The following is an 18,189-nucleotide window of genomic DNA, read 5'->3' on the forward strand; positions in this document are numbered from 1 at the left end:
TCCATAGCATGGATAGAAACAAGGCTTACACCTTCTCTAGTGTCTCAGCATGGGGGAAGCCATATCTTTTACCACATATACAAGGTAGGGAGAAATAAGCGTAGCATGCCTCCGTCCTCCTAGTTACATCAAGTTTAATGATTGTCGTAGAGGTTACATAGTATTGTAGATGATGGTGTCAGTTCTATGCACAAATTTGGTGGCCTCAGTTATAAAGGGCCATTTACACGCTGCGACATCGGTAACGATATATCGTCGGGGTCGCAGTGTTTGTGACGCACATCCGGCGTCATTACCGACATCGCAGCGTGTAACACCTAGGAGCGACCTTAAACAATCGCAAAAGAGGTAAAAATCGTTGGTCTGTGATACGTTGTTCATTTACCAAAAATCGTTGTCTGGTCAGTAGAGAGGTTGATCGTCGTCCCTGCGGCATCACACATCGCTATGTGTGACACCACAGGAACGATGACCAACTCCTTACCTGCGTCCACCGGCAATGAGGAAAAAGGAGGTGGGCGAGATGTTCGGCCGCTCATCTCCACCCTTCTGCTTCGATAGGACGGCTGCCGCGTGAAGTCGCTGTGACGCCACACGAACCGCCCCCTTAGAAAGGAGGCGGTTTGCCGGCCACAATAAAGTCGCAGGGCAGGTAAGTCTATGTGATGGGTGTAAGCGATGTTGTGAATTAAGAAATAACATCTGGAACACCAATTCTGAGTCTGAACTGGGTGCAAAAACCTAAAAAATCAGACTCAGAATTGGAGTTCCAAACGTTATTTCTTAAGTGATTTGTAGTCTTTTGTTTGTGAACCCGGCCCCACCACACCTATTGCCAGTCCACATAATACGTATATATAGCCTGGGTCTCAGCTTCCCATACACGGTAAGTTTTTTAACTGCATGAGAGGACACACACAAGCTAGGGACCCCAACGTAGAGAAATACTTTGGCGTAGTGTTGGGGTCTATTGCATTGATCAATTCAGTAGCTAAATTTCTCTTGATTCATATGTTCATGGCAGTAATGCAGGTTCCATTTTTCACATTTTCACTCTTACATATAGCTATTGGATTTTTCATGTCAGTATTCACACAGCAGTTTCTGCTTTTCATATATTCCCCTTACATAGTCACTGGTGTGCATACCTTCTCTCCATATAATAAGCGATTTTGTGCACCATGACGCACAACCGACGGGGGCGGGTACGCTTGCTAGCGATATCGCAGTGTATAAAGCACCCTTTAGTCTCAGCATTATGTGGAAACCACTGATGAGAGCTTCCTACAAAAGACCTCCCATCCTTTTTGCCAAGCTGGACCCTTAAAAATCAACAGACCGCAAAATGCAATATATAAGCAAACCATCAATAGACGATACGTCTGCCAAGATAGAAACAATGTTTTCTTGTTTTGCATACCTCATTGTTCGATTGAAAAGGTTAAGTAAAAGCATTTGTCGGCTTTATAACTTATGTAGGACAAGCGACTTCCTGCACTATGCACGCACAGTTGTTCAGCTATTGCTGTGTGCACAGGCAGTGATTGAGATAACAAAGCTTTCCATTTTCTGAAGCATTGTCATATTGGTAGTAATTGCCTACACAGAGCGCAGCAGCCAATGACACGCTCATCCCGACTGCTGCGCTCTGCAGAAATAAAACCAACAGAAATACAGTCATTGTCAAAAATGTTGGCAGCCTTAAAAATGTTCCAGAAAATAAATTATTGCTCACCATAAAATGATTGCACTTATACATGTTTCACTATACCTGGTGTATTTCCTTTGTGTGTACTGGGACATCACAAAAAAAAAGAAAAAATGCAAATTGGACATCATTTCACATAAAACACCAACAATTGGGCAGGAAAAAAAAATGTGGCCTCATCAGCTTAATATTTGCCCCCCCCCCCCTTTACCCTTTTGATAACTGCAATCAATCACCTCCGTTAACTGTCCACAAGCTTCTTACTCCTCTCACCTGGAATTTCTGACTACTTTTATAATCTGCTCCAGGTCTCTCATAGTTGAAGGTATATTCTCCCAACAGCAAGTTTAAGATCTCTCCACAGGTGACAATGGGATTTAGATTGGACTCATTGCGACCTCTTCAGAGCTCTACACCACTTTTCCATCCATTTTTTGGGCTTCATGAAGTGTTTGGGGTCATTGTCCTGCTGGAGACCCCTGATCTAGGACTATACCTGGCTTTATGACACTGGGCTCTACATTGCCACCCCAAATCCTTTTCGTAATCTTAAGATTTCATTTTGTCTTGCACACAGTCAATGCCCCCAGTGCCAGAGGCAGCAAAACAACCTCAAACATCTTGGACCTCCACCATATGTGAATGTAGGTCCTGTGTTCTTTTCTGTTTAGGCCTCATTCCATTTTCGGTAAATTTCTGTAGAATGATGTACTTTACCAAAAAGCTCTAATTTGGTTTAATCACAAGACATTTTCCCAGAAGGATTTTGGTTACTCACGTACATTTTGGCAAACAGCAGTCTAACTTATTTCTGTCTCTATGTCAGCAGTGGGGTCCTCCTGAGTCTCCTCAATAGCATTTTAGTTCATTCAGATATGGACGAATAGTTTGCACTGAAAGCAATAGCCACTGAGCCTGCAGGGCAGCTTGAATTTTTATGGAACTTGATTGGGGCTTATCCACCATTCGGACCTTTGGGCTGGACTCAAACAAACGTATGTAAAAACGGTCCCATTCTCGTCCAGGAGAGTAGGATGTTTTTTTCTCACTTGTCATCCTTGTGCTCTCAGTGTGCTGTCCGTGTGCAATCCGTTTTTTTCCTCAGCAGCTATTACTCATTTACAGTCATTTACAGGACCATTTACAGTCCTGCACAGGAGCATTTACAGTGTTCTCTGCTACATGATAGAATTGCATCCATAAAAACAGTGTCACTAGGAAGGTCCGTGTGCCGTCCGTGTGACGTCCGTTTTTTTCTCACACCAATTGACTTGTATTGGCGAGTCTCGGACGTTTTCAGGATACAATCGCAGCATGTTGCGACTTTTGTCGCATCCAGAATCTGGATGCAAAAAAAACCTGACCAACTGCTGTGCCTCATTGACTAACATTGGTCAGAATGCAATGCGAGAGTTTCTTGCATTGTACTCGTCCGAGTTATACGCTCGCGTGAGCGTACCCTTATAGCAACTTTTCATCAGTTTTTCTCTGCCGTTCACGTCCAGGGAGATTAGCTACAGTGCCATGGGTTTTAAACTTCTTGACTGTGTTCTGCACCATGGACAAAGGAACATCAAGATTTCTGGAGATGGACTTGTAACCCTGAGATTGTTAATATTTTAACTATTTTGGTTCTCAAGTCATCCGACAAATTTCTTCTCCTCTTGCACCACCAGTCTTTTGTGCACTGTCATACAGTCTGTGTGCACTCGCCTTTGTGATGTACATGAGCTCACATATTCTGGTAGACTAACGTGCCATTTCTGGCTTTATATCTGCAGTGGACATTTCAGGACAAGGCCTTGGAACAATAACGTTTACAGGTAAGAGGATTTTAATTATAAAAATGTTTAGACTTCTTGTTAATATTACACTACAGGTTCTTTATAGATAAGATGTGAATGGTCCATGTGCAGCACACGATATCAGAGATCTGCCGATCACATATTCCATCAAGGTGACATGTATTATTCTGATTTTCTGTGACACTTTTCCCCACTTACATACACAGAGGAGACATAGTTGTCATTTACATCTTGTGTTTTGGAATTCATATAGAAATATCCATATTTTACCTTAAAAAGAAGACCAGGTCCTGATTGTAGTGAATTCTGTGTTATCTACTATATATTAGGCCTCGCTCCCACTTACGTTTAAAACAGATTTGATAAAAAAATAATCTTGCACTCGCACCAATGGTATTCAATGAGACAGTGCTCATTTGCAAAAAAATTTGGAAAAAAATCACAGCATGGTCCGTATAGCCACGTTAAAGGGACAGGACTCACCAATGCAAGTCAACGGGTGAGAAAAAACATCTCAACTATGCGTGTGCAATGCAATTTTATTCTCTCACCCATAGACTTTGAGGTGTTGGTGATGTCTCGACTGTTTTACTCAGATATCACACAAGATTCTAAGCCAGAATTCCCCTGGCAACCAATAAAATTAAAATTCTGTTCAGCGATACATAGATATCCTGATGCTGTGTAAGGTCACATCCGCCCTACATATAATACACTTCCACCCTGTAGTGCTTTTTATGTGGTATTAAAATGTTTTTAGACTTGTTTAACCTACTAAATAAATGAAAAAAAAAGCATCAAATAGTCCCCCCATATTTAATAACCATCCAAGGTAAAGCAGACAGCTGGGGGCTGGTATTATTAGGTTGTGAAGACCCATGCTATTTGACCCCTTCCCAGCCAAATAAAAGCAGCCTGCAGCCTCCTCAGAAGTGACACATCCATTAATTGAGCCAATTCTTTTGCTTTGCCCGGCTCCTCTCGACTACTCTTGTTTGGTGGCAGTTTGGGTAATATTTTTGATGTCAGCTATGAATTGACAGGTTTCATTTTCTCAATTATTTCTCCCCTTATATCTCTATTTAGCTTTAGTGGTTCCCTTCGATTTCTAGCTTTATTTCCATAGGATATATACTGTGAACAGGTCATATTCAAGATGATAATGAAAGTGCTCTGTACTCTTATTTCTCAGGACATTGTCACAGTTTATGGCACTAAGTTCTTCTCTTATACTTTGGAAATTTGCTTTCCTGAAGTTTAGTGTCCTTGTAGCCCCTCTACTATACATTTTACTAAAGGAAATATGAAAACTTATTATTTTGTTATTACTGTTAGCCAGGTGACCACCCCCCAACCTGGCTTCTGGCATTAGGCCGGTGTCACACTTGCGATTGCCTCGCATGTATGTCGCACGAGTCTCGAGTTGCATCACCCGTCACGGACTCACACTCTCCTCACAGGAGCGGGTTGGTTACATGCAGCTCTGTGCAGCTGAGACGTTCCTGTGAGGAGAGTGTGAGTCCGTAACGCGTGATGCACCGCGAGACTTGAGCAAGATACACGAGACACGGGCCTTAGTCTACTTCTCCTCAAACCTTGCTGACATTCTTTCCCCCAGCAAAGTTGCACCCTCCACAATGAGTTGCAGCACAACCTGATGTTCCACAAGCCTTCTGGGTCCCACCAGCTCCTCCTCTGTCAACCTGATCCGCAATGTGTCAAGCTCAAGTGTTAGGGATACTTTACACGTTGCGACATCGGTAAAGATGTATCGTCGGGGTCATGTTGTTAGTGACGCACATGCGGCGCCGTTACCGACATCGCAGCATGTAAACCCTAGGAGCGACGATCACTGATTGCAAAAACGTCAAAAATCGGTGATCGGTGACACGTCGCTCTATTCCATAATGTCGTTACTGCTGCCTGCCGGTACAATGTTGTTTGTCATTCCTGCAGCACCACACATCGCTGTGTGTGAAGCCGCAGGAACGACAAACATCTCCTTACCTGCATCCCACCGCCAATGCGGAAGGAGGCAGGTGGGCGGGATGTTATGTCCTGCTCATCTCCGCCCCTCCGCTTCTATTGGCCATCCGCTTAGTGACGTCGCGGTGACATCGCGGTGACGCCGAATGCACCTCCCCCTTGAGGGAGGGATTGTTCGGCAGTCAAACAAAGAAAAAGAGAAAATATTCCTCTGAGCTGTGATGAATGCTTGCTGGCATGGCTGTTCCCTCGCTGTATCACTAATAGGCTAGTCAGTTTACTCAGGGTTAAAGTGACCACAGTGTCATGGGCCTGTGAGGTTTCTCTGTGTTTAACCCATTGGTGACTGGGTCAGGATCATTGGAGACTCTGATGTGGGAAATTGTACTATCTTATCATTTCCCTCCCCTTGTGTATATCACTGTGTACCCCGGCTGATGATCTGGACCCAATAGGTGATGATTCTCAGGGTCTAATCTGATATCTGTCGAGATGCCTCACTAAACCTATGCTGACTTATATGTACCCGTTCTGGACTGTTGAGTGTCTGGCCAGCCAATGAAAGATCAGGTTCAATACCAATAATGAAATGGTCTTTTCCACATGTGGTATGTTTGATACTAATTCACCACTGATTTAAATATATGTATTGAATTCCATGCTACAAAACAGTGGACTTCAGTTGTACCAACTTTTTGATGAATTTTCAGACCTGATATAGGCTTTACAATGACCAATACAGGATAATGCATGTTAAAACAGGATATTGAATGTAAAATCCTCAGTGGGGCCTTATCTATGATATATGAGAACTGCTATTTGACACATAACAGTGGTGACATTCCTGTTGGGGTTAGCGTATTCAATAACTAGACCCTATTTGGGCATTTCTTTTAAATGTTTTTAATGTTTCAATGTGTGTTTCCCTTTGTACATTAATCCTTGTGCTCTGTGTTTGATTGTCCCTTGAACCATTATTCTGTACACTTATGATATAATAAAGTATTTTCAATTTTCTAAAAAAACCATTTCTTCTGGTGATCCCTATTGTGGCATACTCTTTCTCGTTGTTTGTCTATGACGTTGCTGTATACCAGGAGATCCCGGAGGGTGGTGCCCTTCTCACATCTAGTCTCTCCCGATTGTTCGGCAGTCACCACGACGTCACCGACAAGGAATGTGCGTGTGAAGCTGCTGTAGCGATAATGCTCGCTATGTCAGCGATCACCCCATATCGCATGTGCGACGGGTGCAGGTGCTATCGCGCTCGACATCGCTAGCTTATGCTAGCGATGTCGCAGCGTGTAAAGCACGCTTTAGTCTACTTCTCCTCAAATCTTGCTGACATTCTTTTCCCCAGCACAGTTGCACCCTCCACAATGAGTTGCAGCACAACCTGATGTTCCACAAGACTTCTGGAACCAGCTCCTCCTCTGTCAACCTGACCCGCAATGTGTCAAGCTCAAGTGTTAGGTTTGCCAATCCCGATCACACTCAAATGTGAATAAAAATGTTTAGAAATTAAAAGTTCAAGCTGAAAGTTATCTAGTTTACAAAACATGGAGAACACATAGGATATGGACTTTTGTGTCTTGTTTTCACATTACTTTCTTTGCTCTACAGACAGGGTAAATTTTATAGAGAATCTCGGATCAGGTCTCATTACAACCATCGATGAAGTTGACCCTGTTTTACAAACCCTCCAAGACCAAAACCTTCTGTCTGTGGAACAGTGCAAGGACCTGATGAAGAAGACCACCTCTAAGGAGAAGATGAGAGACCTGTGTACCATTATCAGTCACTGGGAGGATACTGGGAAGTACGCGGCTTATACAGCAATCAAAATTCACAATAGATTTTTCTTTCAACGATTAGAAGAAGACTGGATGAGAAGAAGACTCCTGGGTAAGTTTAGAACAATAATTCTGTATATCTCATGAGACTAATAAAAGGCTAAAAATATATCTATGTATATTTCATTGTGATTGGAGGGGGCCTAATCCCGGTGATTAGCAACACCCTCCACTGCAGTCCATGGCCCATGTACACAGCATTCTCTATATGTCTGGATTTGCAGTCCATGGTCCATGTACATACAGCATTCTCTATATGTCTGGATTTGCAGTCCATGGTCCATGTACATACAGCGTTCTCTATATGTCTGGATTTGCAGTCCATGGTCCATGTACATACAGCGTTCTCTATATGTCTGGATTTGCAGTCCACGGTACATGTACATACAGCGTTCTCTATATGTCTGGATTTGCAGTCCACGGTACATGTACATACAGCGTTCTCTATATGTCTGGATTTGCAGTCCACGGTCCATGTACATATAGCGTTCTCTATATGTCTGGATTTGCAGTCCACGGTCCATGTACACAGCGTTCTCTATATGTCTGGATTTGCAGTCCATGGTCCATGTACATACAGCGTTCTCTATATGTCTGGATTTGCAGTCCACAGTCCATGTACATACAGCGTTCTCTATATGTCTGGATTTGCAGTCCATGGTCCATGTACATACAGCGTTCTCTATATGTCTGGATTTGCAGTCCACGGTCCATGTACATACAGCGTTCTCTATATGTCTGGATTTGCAGTCCACGGTCCATGTACACAACGTTCTCTATATGTCTGGAATATGCAGTCCACGGTCCATGTACATACAGCGTTCTCTATATGTCTGGATTTGCAGTCCACGGTCCATGTACATACAGCGTTCTCTATATGTCTGGATTTGCAGTCCACGGTCCATGTACACAGCGTTCTCTATATGTCTGGATTTGCAGTCCACGGTCCATGTACACAGCGTTCTCTATATGTCTGGATTTGCAGTCCACGGTCCATGTACACAGCGTTCTTTATATGTCTGGATTTGCAGTCCACGGTCCTTGTACACAGCGTTCTCTATATGTCTGGATTTGCAGTCCACGGTCCATGTACATACAGCGTTCTCTATATGTCTGGATTTGCAGTCCACGGTCCATGTACATACAGCGTTCTCTATATGTCTGGATTTGCAGTCCATGGTCCATGTACATACAGCGTTCTCTTTATAAGAAACAGGAGATACAACGAGTATATATGCAATAGAAATATTTTTATTAATATGAAAGAGACATACGCAACATAACATAGAATATTAAAAACAACTACCAATAATCAAGGGGGGCACATGATATAAGATGTATACATTTTTATCAGGGGTTGTCCATGTATAGACCAGACTCAGGACAGATGAAAAAAATGTAATAGAACTGAGCCTGGGTGTTCAGTCCATATATATCTGTCTCTAATAGTCGTGAAAGAGGTAAGGCTACAATGTACATATAATCCAGTGCAGAAAGAAAATTTTCAATAATGCACTTGGCCCATATAAGTCTATCACAAATAGCCGTGGCAAGAGTAAGGCCAATCAATTAGAGATGTAGGGACATAACACAAAAACAGAGTTGTACACAACCTTAGTTAATACATATTAGTTGCTGAGAATCATACCCATTTTACAGGTGCAATAATAAACAGAATGACAAGGTTATGTCTATGTAATTGTCACTAGTAGCCGTGGGAGAGGTAAGGCCAGTTGCAAACCGAATTGAAAAAGACCAAAAAAGTGCTGCAGCCAAAGTACCCAGTCAAAATGAAAATAAATGTCAAAATCATAAAGTGCAAGTGCATACAACTATGCCGGAATCCAAAGGGACTCATGTGCAGCAGATTGCGGTCTCATACAATACGGTGCAATAACTACAAGGACAATACCAAATGCATAATCAGTTATAAAGTGCACATACCCACAAGGAACAGGATCACCACCAACGCGCGTTTCGCGAAGGTACTATTGCTTTCTCAAGGAGGAAACCCCTCCATGTACATACAGCGTTCTCTATATGTCTGGATTTGCAGTCCATGGTCCATGTACACAGCGTTCTCTATATGTCTGGATTAGCAGTCCATGGTCCATGTACATACAGCGTTCTCTATATGTCTGGATTTGCAGTCCACGGTCCATGTACATACAGCGTTCTCTATATGTCTGGATTTGCAGTCCACGGTCCATGTACATACAGCGTTCTCTATATGTCTGGATTTGCAGTCCACGGTCCATGTACACAGCGTTCTCTATATGTCTGGATTTGCAGTCCACGGTCCATGTACATACAGCGTTCTCTATATGTCTGGATTTGCAGTCCACGGTCCATGTACACAGAGTTCTCTATATGTCTGGATTAGCAGTCCATGGTCCATGTACATACAGCGTTCTCTATATGTCTGGATTTGCAGTCCACGGTCCATGTACATACAGCGTTCTCTATATGTCTGGAATTGCAGTCCACGGTCCATGTACATACAGCGTTCTCTATACGTCTGGATTTGCAGTCCACGGTCCATGTACATACAGCGTTCTCTATATGTCTGGATTTGCAGTCCACGGTCCATGTACATACAGCGTTCTCTATATGTCTGGATTTGCAGTCCACGGTCCATGTACATACAGCGTTCTCTATACGTCTGGATTTGCAGTCCACGGTCCATGTACATACAGCGTTCTCTATATGTCTGGATTTGCAGTCCACGGTCCATGTACATACAGCGTTCTCTATATGTCTGGATTTGCAGTCCACGGTCCATGTACATACAGCGTTCTCTATATGTCTGGATTTGCAGTTTAGTTCTGTATAAGGTTATTTGAGGACAAGAAAGATGCACATGTAAATGAATAAAGATTACTAATATCCCTCAATGCAGAATATTGGGCAGACGACCAAATTACTGTATATCCCAAAAATGTTTTTTTTTTCCCATTTGTAATCATGACGATTTTAATACTCCATTGTATTTGAAAAGTTGACCCCTGTAATCTCTCTGCCAGTACGTTTAAAACACATCATTAATGAGGACTATTTCTGGCGTTGTCAATCATTCCAACAGCATCCTCATATCATGCTCACAGTGGTGTGACTGACATCCTAGTATGTGCAGGTAAGAGTAGAAGAAAACTTCGCTCTTTACCTTCCCCTTGCTGTTCCTGCACATGAATGATGCAGAATGAGCTGTCAGTCATGCAAAAGGGAGTGACGACAGCTGCACTCACTATGTAGTAAGCAATGAATGTAATCACTCCCTGCCTAATCACTATATCTGGGTTTACACACTGCAACATCTCAAACGACATCGCTGTAACGTCACCGGTTTTGTGACGCAATAGCGATGTCGTTTGCGATGTTGCAGTGTGTGAAACACATCAGCGACCTGGCCCCTGCTGTGAAGTTGTAATCGTTACAAATCGTTCAGGACCATTCCTAGGTCCTTTGTTTCCCGCTGTGCAGCATGCATCGCTAGAAAGTTTCAGTGTGTGAAGACTTTGCAGTGACTTTGTTAGCAACTTCCCTTTAAAAAAGCTGCTTAGCAACGTCCCCAACAACCAGCTAGGTCGCTCTGCAGGTCCGGATCGCTGATGCGTTGTTGGCCAGGTTTGCCTGTTTGACAGCTCACCAGCGACTCAACAGAGACTTAGGGAGGTCGCTGTTATGTCACAAAACCGGTGACGTTACAGCGATGTCCTTTGCGATGTTGCAGTGTGTAAACCCAGCTTATGGATGAAAGCCAGGAGGGCCGGGAAGATAAGAACTTCATGTTCTGCCTGCTACTGCAATAACCTGGAAAATAACTCTAGACTGTATCTGCAGGTAAATGGCATTTCACCAGGTGGCAGGTTACCTTGAAATAAAAACATTTTACATTATTGTGTAATTCTTGTCTGCTAGGCCAGAGTCACAATAGCAAATAGAATATGTAAAAGATTTGGATACAATATGCTATTGACACTCCTCTCAAAGTCTGCTGAGAGTGTGAACCGAGTGTCATCTGCTGTCAGGGTCATTCAAGCATCATCTGCTGCGAGCATGAGCCAAGTATCATCTGCTGTGAGCATGAGCCGAGTGTCATCTGCTGCAAGCATGAGCCAAGTATTATCTGTTGCGAGTATAAGCTGAGTGTTATCTGCTGCAATCATGAGCCAAGTGTTATCTGCTGCCAGTGTCAGCCGAGTGTCTTCTGCTGCCAGCGTGATCTGAGTGTCAGCTGCTGCCAGAGTCAGTTGACTGTCAACTGCTGCGAGCATGAGCCAAGTGTCATCTGCTGCGAGCGTCAGCCGAGTGTCAACAGCTGAAAACATGAGCCAAGTGTAATCTGTTGTGAGCATGAACTGAGTGTCAATCTACTGTGTTCCTATCTTCTCGCATATGCAAATCAAAGCACATATGAGAAGAAGATGGAGAGATTAATCTTGTAGACTGGAACTGTCAGCATCAGTTGAGTGTCATCCGCTGCCAGCGTGAGCCAAATGTCATCTGCTGCCTGCATCAGCCGAGCCTCATCTGCTGCCAGCATGAGCCGAGTGTCATCTGCTGCCAGCGTGAGCTGACCCTCCTCTTGCATGTGCAAATCAAAGCACATGTAAGAAGAAGATGGAGAGATTAATCTTGTAGACTTGAACTGCTAGCATCAGTCGAGTGTCATCTGCTGCTAGCGTCAGTCGAGTGTCATCTGCTGCCAGCGTCAGTCAAGTGTCATTTGCTGCCAGCGTGAGCCAAGTGTCCTTTGCTGCAAGCGTCAGCCGAGCCTCATCTGCTGCCAGCGTTTAGCCAAGTGTCATCTGCTGTCAGCATGAGCCGAGTGTTATCTGCTGCCAGCGTTTAGCCAAGTGTCATCTGCTGCCAGCGTGAGCTGAGTGTCATCTGCTGTGAGCGTGAGCCGAGTGTCCTCTGCTGCCAGTGTGAGCCGAGTGTCATCTGCTGCGAGCATGAGCCAAGTGTTATCTGCTGTGATTGTGAGCTGAGTGTCAATCTACTCTGTTCCTATCCTCTTGCATGTGCAAATCAAAGCACATGTGAGAAGATGGAGAGATTAATCTTGTAGACTTGAACTGCTAGCATCAGTCAAGTGTCATCTGCTGCCAGCGTCAGTCGAGTGTCATCTACTGCCAGCGTGAGCCAAGTGTCCTTTGCTGCAAGCGTCAGCCGAGCCTCATCTGCTGCCAGCGTTAGCCAAGTGTCATCTGCTGTCAGCGTGAGCCGAGTGTTATCTGCTGCCAGCGTGAGCTGAGTGTCATCTGCTGTGAGCGTGAGCCGAGTGTCATCTGCTGCCAGCGTGAGCTGAGTGTCATCTGCTGTCAGCGTGAGCCGAGTGTTATCTGCTGCCAGCGTGAGCCGAGTGTCATCTGCTGTGAGCGTGAGCCAAGTGTCCTTTGCTGCAAGCGTCTGCCGAGCCTCATCTGCTGCCAGCGTTAGCCAAGTGTCATCTGCTGTCAGCGTGAGCCGAGTGTTATCTGCTGCCAGCGTGAGCTGAGTGTCATCTGCTGTGAGCGTGAGCTGAGTGTCATCTGCTGTGAGCGTGAGCCGAGTGTCATCTGCTGTGAGCGTGAGCCGAGTGTTATCTGCTGTGAGCGTGAGCTGAGTGTCATCTGCTGCCAGCGTGAGCCGAGTGTCATCTGCTGTCAGCGTGAGCCGAGTGTTATCTGCTGCCAGCGTGAGCTGAGTGTCATCTGCTGCCAGCGTGAGCTGAGTGTCATCTGCTGTCAGCGTGAGCCGAGTGTCATCTGCTGTGAGCGTGAGCCGAGTGTCATCTGCTGTGAGCGTGAGCCGAGTGTTATCTGCTGCCAGCGTGAGCCGAGTGTTATCTGCTGCCAGCGTGAGCTGAGTGTCATTTGCTGTGAGCGTGAGCCGAGTGTCATCTGCTGCCAGCGTGAGCCGAGTGTCATCTGCTGTGAGCGTGAGCCGAGTGTTATCTGCTGCCAGCGTGAGCCGAGTGTCATCTGCTGTCAGCGTGAGCCGAGTGTTATCTGCTGCCAGCGTGAGCTGAGAATCATCTGCTGCCAGCGTGAGCTGAGTGTCATCTGCTGTGAGCGTGAGCCGAGTGTCATCTGCTGCCAGCGTGAGCCGAGTGTTATCTGCTGCCAGCGTGAGCTGAGTGTCATCTGCTGTGAGCGTGACCTGAGTGTCATCTGCTGCCAGCGTGAGCTGAGTGTCATCTGCTGCCAGCGTGAGCCGAGTGTCATCTGCTGCCAGCGTGTGCCGAGTGTTATCTGCTGCCAGCGTGAGCTGAGTGTCATCTGCTGTGAGCGTGAGCTGAGTGTCATCTGCTGCCAGCGTGAGCCGAGTGTCATCTGCTGTCAGCGTGAGCTGAGAGTCATCTGCTGCCAGCGTGAGCTGAGTGTCATCTGCTGTGAGCGTGAGCCGAGTGTTATCTGCTGCCAGCGTGAGCTGAGTGTCATCTGCTGTGAGCGTGAGCTGAGTGTCATCTGCTGCCAGCGTGAGCCGAGTGTCATCTGCTGTCAGCGCTAGCCGAGTGTTATCTGCTGCCAGCGTGAGCTGAGTGTCATCTGCTGCCAGCGTGAGCTGAGTGTCATCTGCTGTCAGCGTGAGCCGAGTGTCATCTGCTGCCAGCGTGAGCCGAGTGTCATCTGCTGTCAGCGTGAGCCGAGTGTTATCTGCTGCCAGCGTGAGCCGAGTGTTATCTGCTGCCAGCGTGAGCTGAGTGTCATTTGCTGTGAGCGTGAGCCGAGTGTCATCTGCTGCCAGCGTGAGCCGAGTGTCATCTGCTGTGAGCGTGAGCCGAGTGTTATCTGCTGCCAGCGTGAGCTGAGTGTCATCTGCTGTGAGCGTGAGCTGAGTGTCATCTGCTGCCAGCGTGAGCCGAGTGTCATCTGCTGTCAGCGTGAGCCGAGTGTTATCTGCTGCCAGCGTGAGCTGAGAGTCATCTGCTGCCAGCGTGAGCTGAGTGTCATCTGCTGTGAGCGTGAGCCGAGTGTCATCTGCTGCCAGCGTGAGCCGAGTGTTATCTGCTGCCAGCGTGAGCTGAGTGTCATCTGCTGTGAGCGTGAGCTGAGTGTCATCTGCTGCCAGCGTGAGCTGAGTGTCATCTGCTGCCAGCGTGAGCCGAGTGTCATCTGCTGTCAGCGTGAGCCGAGTGATATCTGCTGCCAGCGTGAGCCGAGTGTTATCTGCTGCCAGCGTGAGCCGAGTGTTACCTGCTGCCAGCGTGAGCTGAGTGTCATCTGCTGCCAGCGTGAGCTGAGTGTCATCTGCTGTGAGCGTGAGCCGAGTGTCATATGCTGTGAGCGTGAGCCGAGTGTCATCTGCTGCCAGCGTGAGCTGAGTGTCATCTGCTGTCAGCGTGAGCCGAGTGTTATCTGCTGCCAGCGTGAGCTGAGTGTCATCTGCTGCCAGCGTGAGCTGAGTGTCATCTGCTGTGAGCGTGAGCCGAGTGTCATCTGCTGCCAGCGTGAGCTGAGTGTCATCTGCTGTCAGCGTGAGCCGAGTGTTATCTGCTGCCAGCGTGAGCTGAGTGTCATCTGCTGCCAGCGTGAGCTGAGTGTCATCTGCTGTGAGCGTGACCTGAGTGTCATCTGCTGTCAGCGTGAGCCGAGTGTCATCTGCTGTGAGCGTGAGCTGAGTGTCATCTGCTGTGAGCGTGAGCCGAGTGTCATCTGCTGTGAGCGTGAGCCGAGTGTCATCTGCTGCCAGCGTGAGCCGAGTGTCATCTGCTGTCAGCGTGAGCCGAGTGTTATCTGCTGCCAGCGTGAGCTGAGAGTCATCTGCTGCCAGCGTGAGCTGAGTGTCATCTGCTGTGAGCGTGAGCCGAGTGTCATCTGCTGCCAGCGTGAGCCGAGTGTTATCTGCTGCCAGCGTGAGCTGAGTGTCATCTGCTGCGAGCGTGAGCTGAGTGTTATCTGCTGCCAGCGTGAGCTGAGTGTCATCTGCTGCCAGCGTGAGCCGAGTGTCATCTGCTGCCAGCGTGAGCTGAGTGTCATCTGCTGTCAGCGTGAGCCGAGTGTTATCTGCTGCCAGCGTGAGCTGAGTGTCATCTGCTGCCAGCGTGAGCTGAGTGTCATCTGCTGTGAGCGTGAGCCGAGTGTCATCTGCTGCCAGCGTGAGCCGAGTGTCATCTGCTGTCAGCGTGAGCCGAGTGTTATCTGCTGCCAGCGTGAGCTGAGTGTCATCTGCTGCCAGCGTGAGCTGAGTGTCATCTGCTGTGAGCGTGACCTGAGTGTCATCTGCTGTCAGCGTGAGCCGAGTGTCATCTGCTGTGAGCGTGAGCTGAGTGTCATCTGCTGTGAGCGTGAGCCGAGTGTCATCTGCTGTGAGCGTGAGCCGAGTGTCATCTGCTGCCAGCGTGAGCTGAGAGTCATCTGCTGCCAGCGTGAGCCGAGTGTTATCTGCTGCCAGCGTGAGCTGAGTGTCATCTGCTGTGAGCGTGAGCCGAGTGTCATCTGTTGCCAGCGTGAGCCGAGTGTTATCTGCTGCCAGCGTGAGCTGAGTGTCATCTGCTGTGAGCGTGAGCTGAGTGTCATCTGCTGCCAGCGTGAGCTGAGTGTCATCTGCTGCCAGCGTGAGCCGAGTGTCATCTGCTGTCAGCGTGAGCTGAGTGTTATCTGCTGCCAGCGTGAGCTGAGTGTCATCTGCTGCCAGCGTGAGCTGAGTGTCATCTGCTGTGAGCGTGAGCCGAGTGTCATCTGCTGTGAGCGTGAGCCGAGTGTCATCTGCTGCCAGCGTGAGCCGAGTGTTATCTGCTGCCAGCGTGAGCTGAGTGTCATTTGCTGTGAGCGTGAGCCGAGTGTCATCTGCTGCCAGCGTGAGCCGAGTGTTATCTGCTGCCAGCGTGAGCTGAGTGTCATCTGCTGTGAGCGTGAGCCGAGTGTTATCTGCTGCCAGCGTGAGCCGAGTGTTATCTGCTGCCAGCGTGAGCTGAGTGTCATTTGCTGTGAGCGTGAGCCGAGTGTCATCTGCTGCCAGCGTGAGCCGAGTGTTATCTGCTGCCAGCGTGAGCTGAGTGTCATCTGCTGTGAGCGTGAGCCGAGTGTTATCTGCTGCCAGCGTGAGCTGAGTGTCATCTGCTGTGAGCGTGAGCTGAGTGTCATCTGCTGTGAGCGTGAGCCGAGTGTCATCTGCTGTCAGCGTGAGCTGAGTGTCATCTGCTGTGAGCATGAGCCGAGTGTCATCTGCTGTCAGCGTGAGCCGAGTGTTATCTGCTGCGAGCATGAGCCAAGTGTCATCTGCTGTGAGCGTGAGCCGAGTGTTATCTGCTGCCAGCGTGAGCTGAGTGTCATCTGCTGTGAGCGTGAGCCGAGTGTTATCTGCTGCCAGCGTGAGCTGAGTGTCATCTGCTGTGAGCGTGAGCCGAGTGTTATCTGCTGCCAGCGTGAGCTGAGTGTCATCTGCTGTGAGCGTGAGCTGAGTGTCATCTGCTGTGAGCGTGAGCTGAGTGTCATCTGCTGCGAGCATGAGCCAAGTGTTATCTGCTGTGAGCGTGAGTTGAGTGTCAATCTACTGTGTTCCTCTTGCATGTGAAAATCAAAGCACAGGTGAGAAGAAGATTAATTAGTCTTGTAGACTTGAATGGGTGTGAGTGAGCTGATAAATGCTGCCAATCAGAGCATGCTGCGTTTTTTTTTTCTCATGCTGAATCTGCATGAGAAAAATATCACTGATCGGCACTACCTCATATTATAACACTGGGCCAAGTGCTATCTAATAAAACATCAAGTAGCACTTGTTCATGTGATATGGTGGCTATACGCCTCTGGAAATGCACCCTTACTAAATGCAATTCTACATATCTCATATTAATCCATCTGTCTGTAAGAGATGATCAAATCTTTTGAAATTCAAATTCTCCAGGTTTGTAAAAAAAAAAATAAAAAATGTCCCGTGCCATTTCATATGCAGCTGAAGACTCAGAGAGCAGAATAATGGGTCAAAAGGGACTGCATGGGATTCCTAATAATGCCCTGAAGCTCACATCACAACCAGAGGGTCTATTACAGCTGGTATAAAAGATGGGGGACTGGCAAGGAGCATGTACAGTGAAGGGATAGGAGTTCAGAGCGCAGAGTTCATTGAACTTAAGCCAGGGTCACACTTGCGAGTACCTCGCGTGTATCTTGCGCGAGTCTCGCGTTGCATCACCCGGCACGGACTCACACTCTCCTCACAGGAGCGGGTCAATTGCATGCATCTCTATGCAGCTGAGACACTCCTGTCCGGAGAGTGTGAGTCCGTGTCGGGTGATGCAACGCGAGACTCACACAAGATACACGCGAGGTACTCGTAAGTGTGACACCGGCCTTAGGGGTAGAAAAAGGCCTAATCTGATTGTGTTCTACCACTGTCAGTGCTAAAACAGATTGAAAATGGGAGTAGTAGTCTCAGTCTGCAAATACTAAGTTCATACTGAGTTCTATTTACTGCAATGGGATCTGAGGCAATCAGAGGTTTTCCAATTTACACCCAATTTACTTGCTGCAAATCAAATTATTTGGGAACGTTTTAAGGATCTGGTGCATTTGAGTTTCAGACGATCTCCTCACTCAGCTCATCTCTCGTCTTTATGTATCTATATTTCTCTGTAATTTTTGTTAACAATTCAATTAGAACTTAATAAACACATAATGTTGTAATTCCAACTCTTATGTTCAATGGGATAGTACAATGATGTGATAAATTGTGATGCATAAATAAGCCAGATATAGCATAAAGGTCTCAAAAATAAAATTAAGACATCATATAAGACCTACAAACGGGAAGACAGGAGGCAAATAAATCTCCCATTACATGGGGATGCGAATCACATCCACTGCTATAGGGTCCACCGTCTGTCCAGCCAGGCAATGCGGTGTCTAGGAGG

General features: G+C 47.0%; 1 protein-coding gene across 1 annotated transcript in view; it reads left to right on the forward strand.

Moving 5' to 3' along the window:
- LOC142302170 (uncharacterized) overlaps nt 1–18,189 on the forward strand; it is a 143,543-nt gene that overhangs the window by 47,461 nt on the left and 77,893 nt on the right. The window contains exons 3-4 of the mRNA XM_075343253.1: nt 3,490–3,531; nt 7,123–7,404. Of these exons, the coding sequence (XP_075199368.1) occupies nt 3,490–3,531; nt 7,123–7,404 (324 nt within the window). The remainder of the gene's footprint in view (nt 1–3,489; nt 3,532–7,122; nt 7,405–18,189) is intronic.

Source organism: Anomaloglossus baeobatrachus, chromosome 4 (assembly GCF_048569485.1).
Source record: "Anomaloglossus baeobatrachus isolate aAnoBae1 chromosome 4, aAnoBae1.hap1, whole genome shotgun sequence".
NCBI classification, from domain to species: Eukaryota; Metazoa; Chordata; class Amphibia; order Anura; family Aromobatidae; genus Anomaloglossus; species Anomaloglossus baeobatrachus.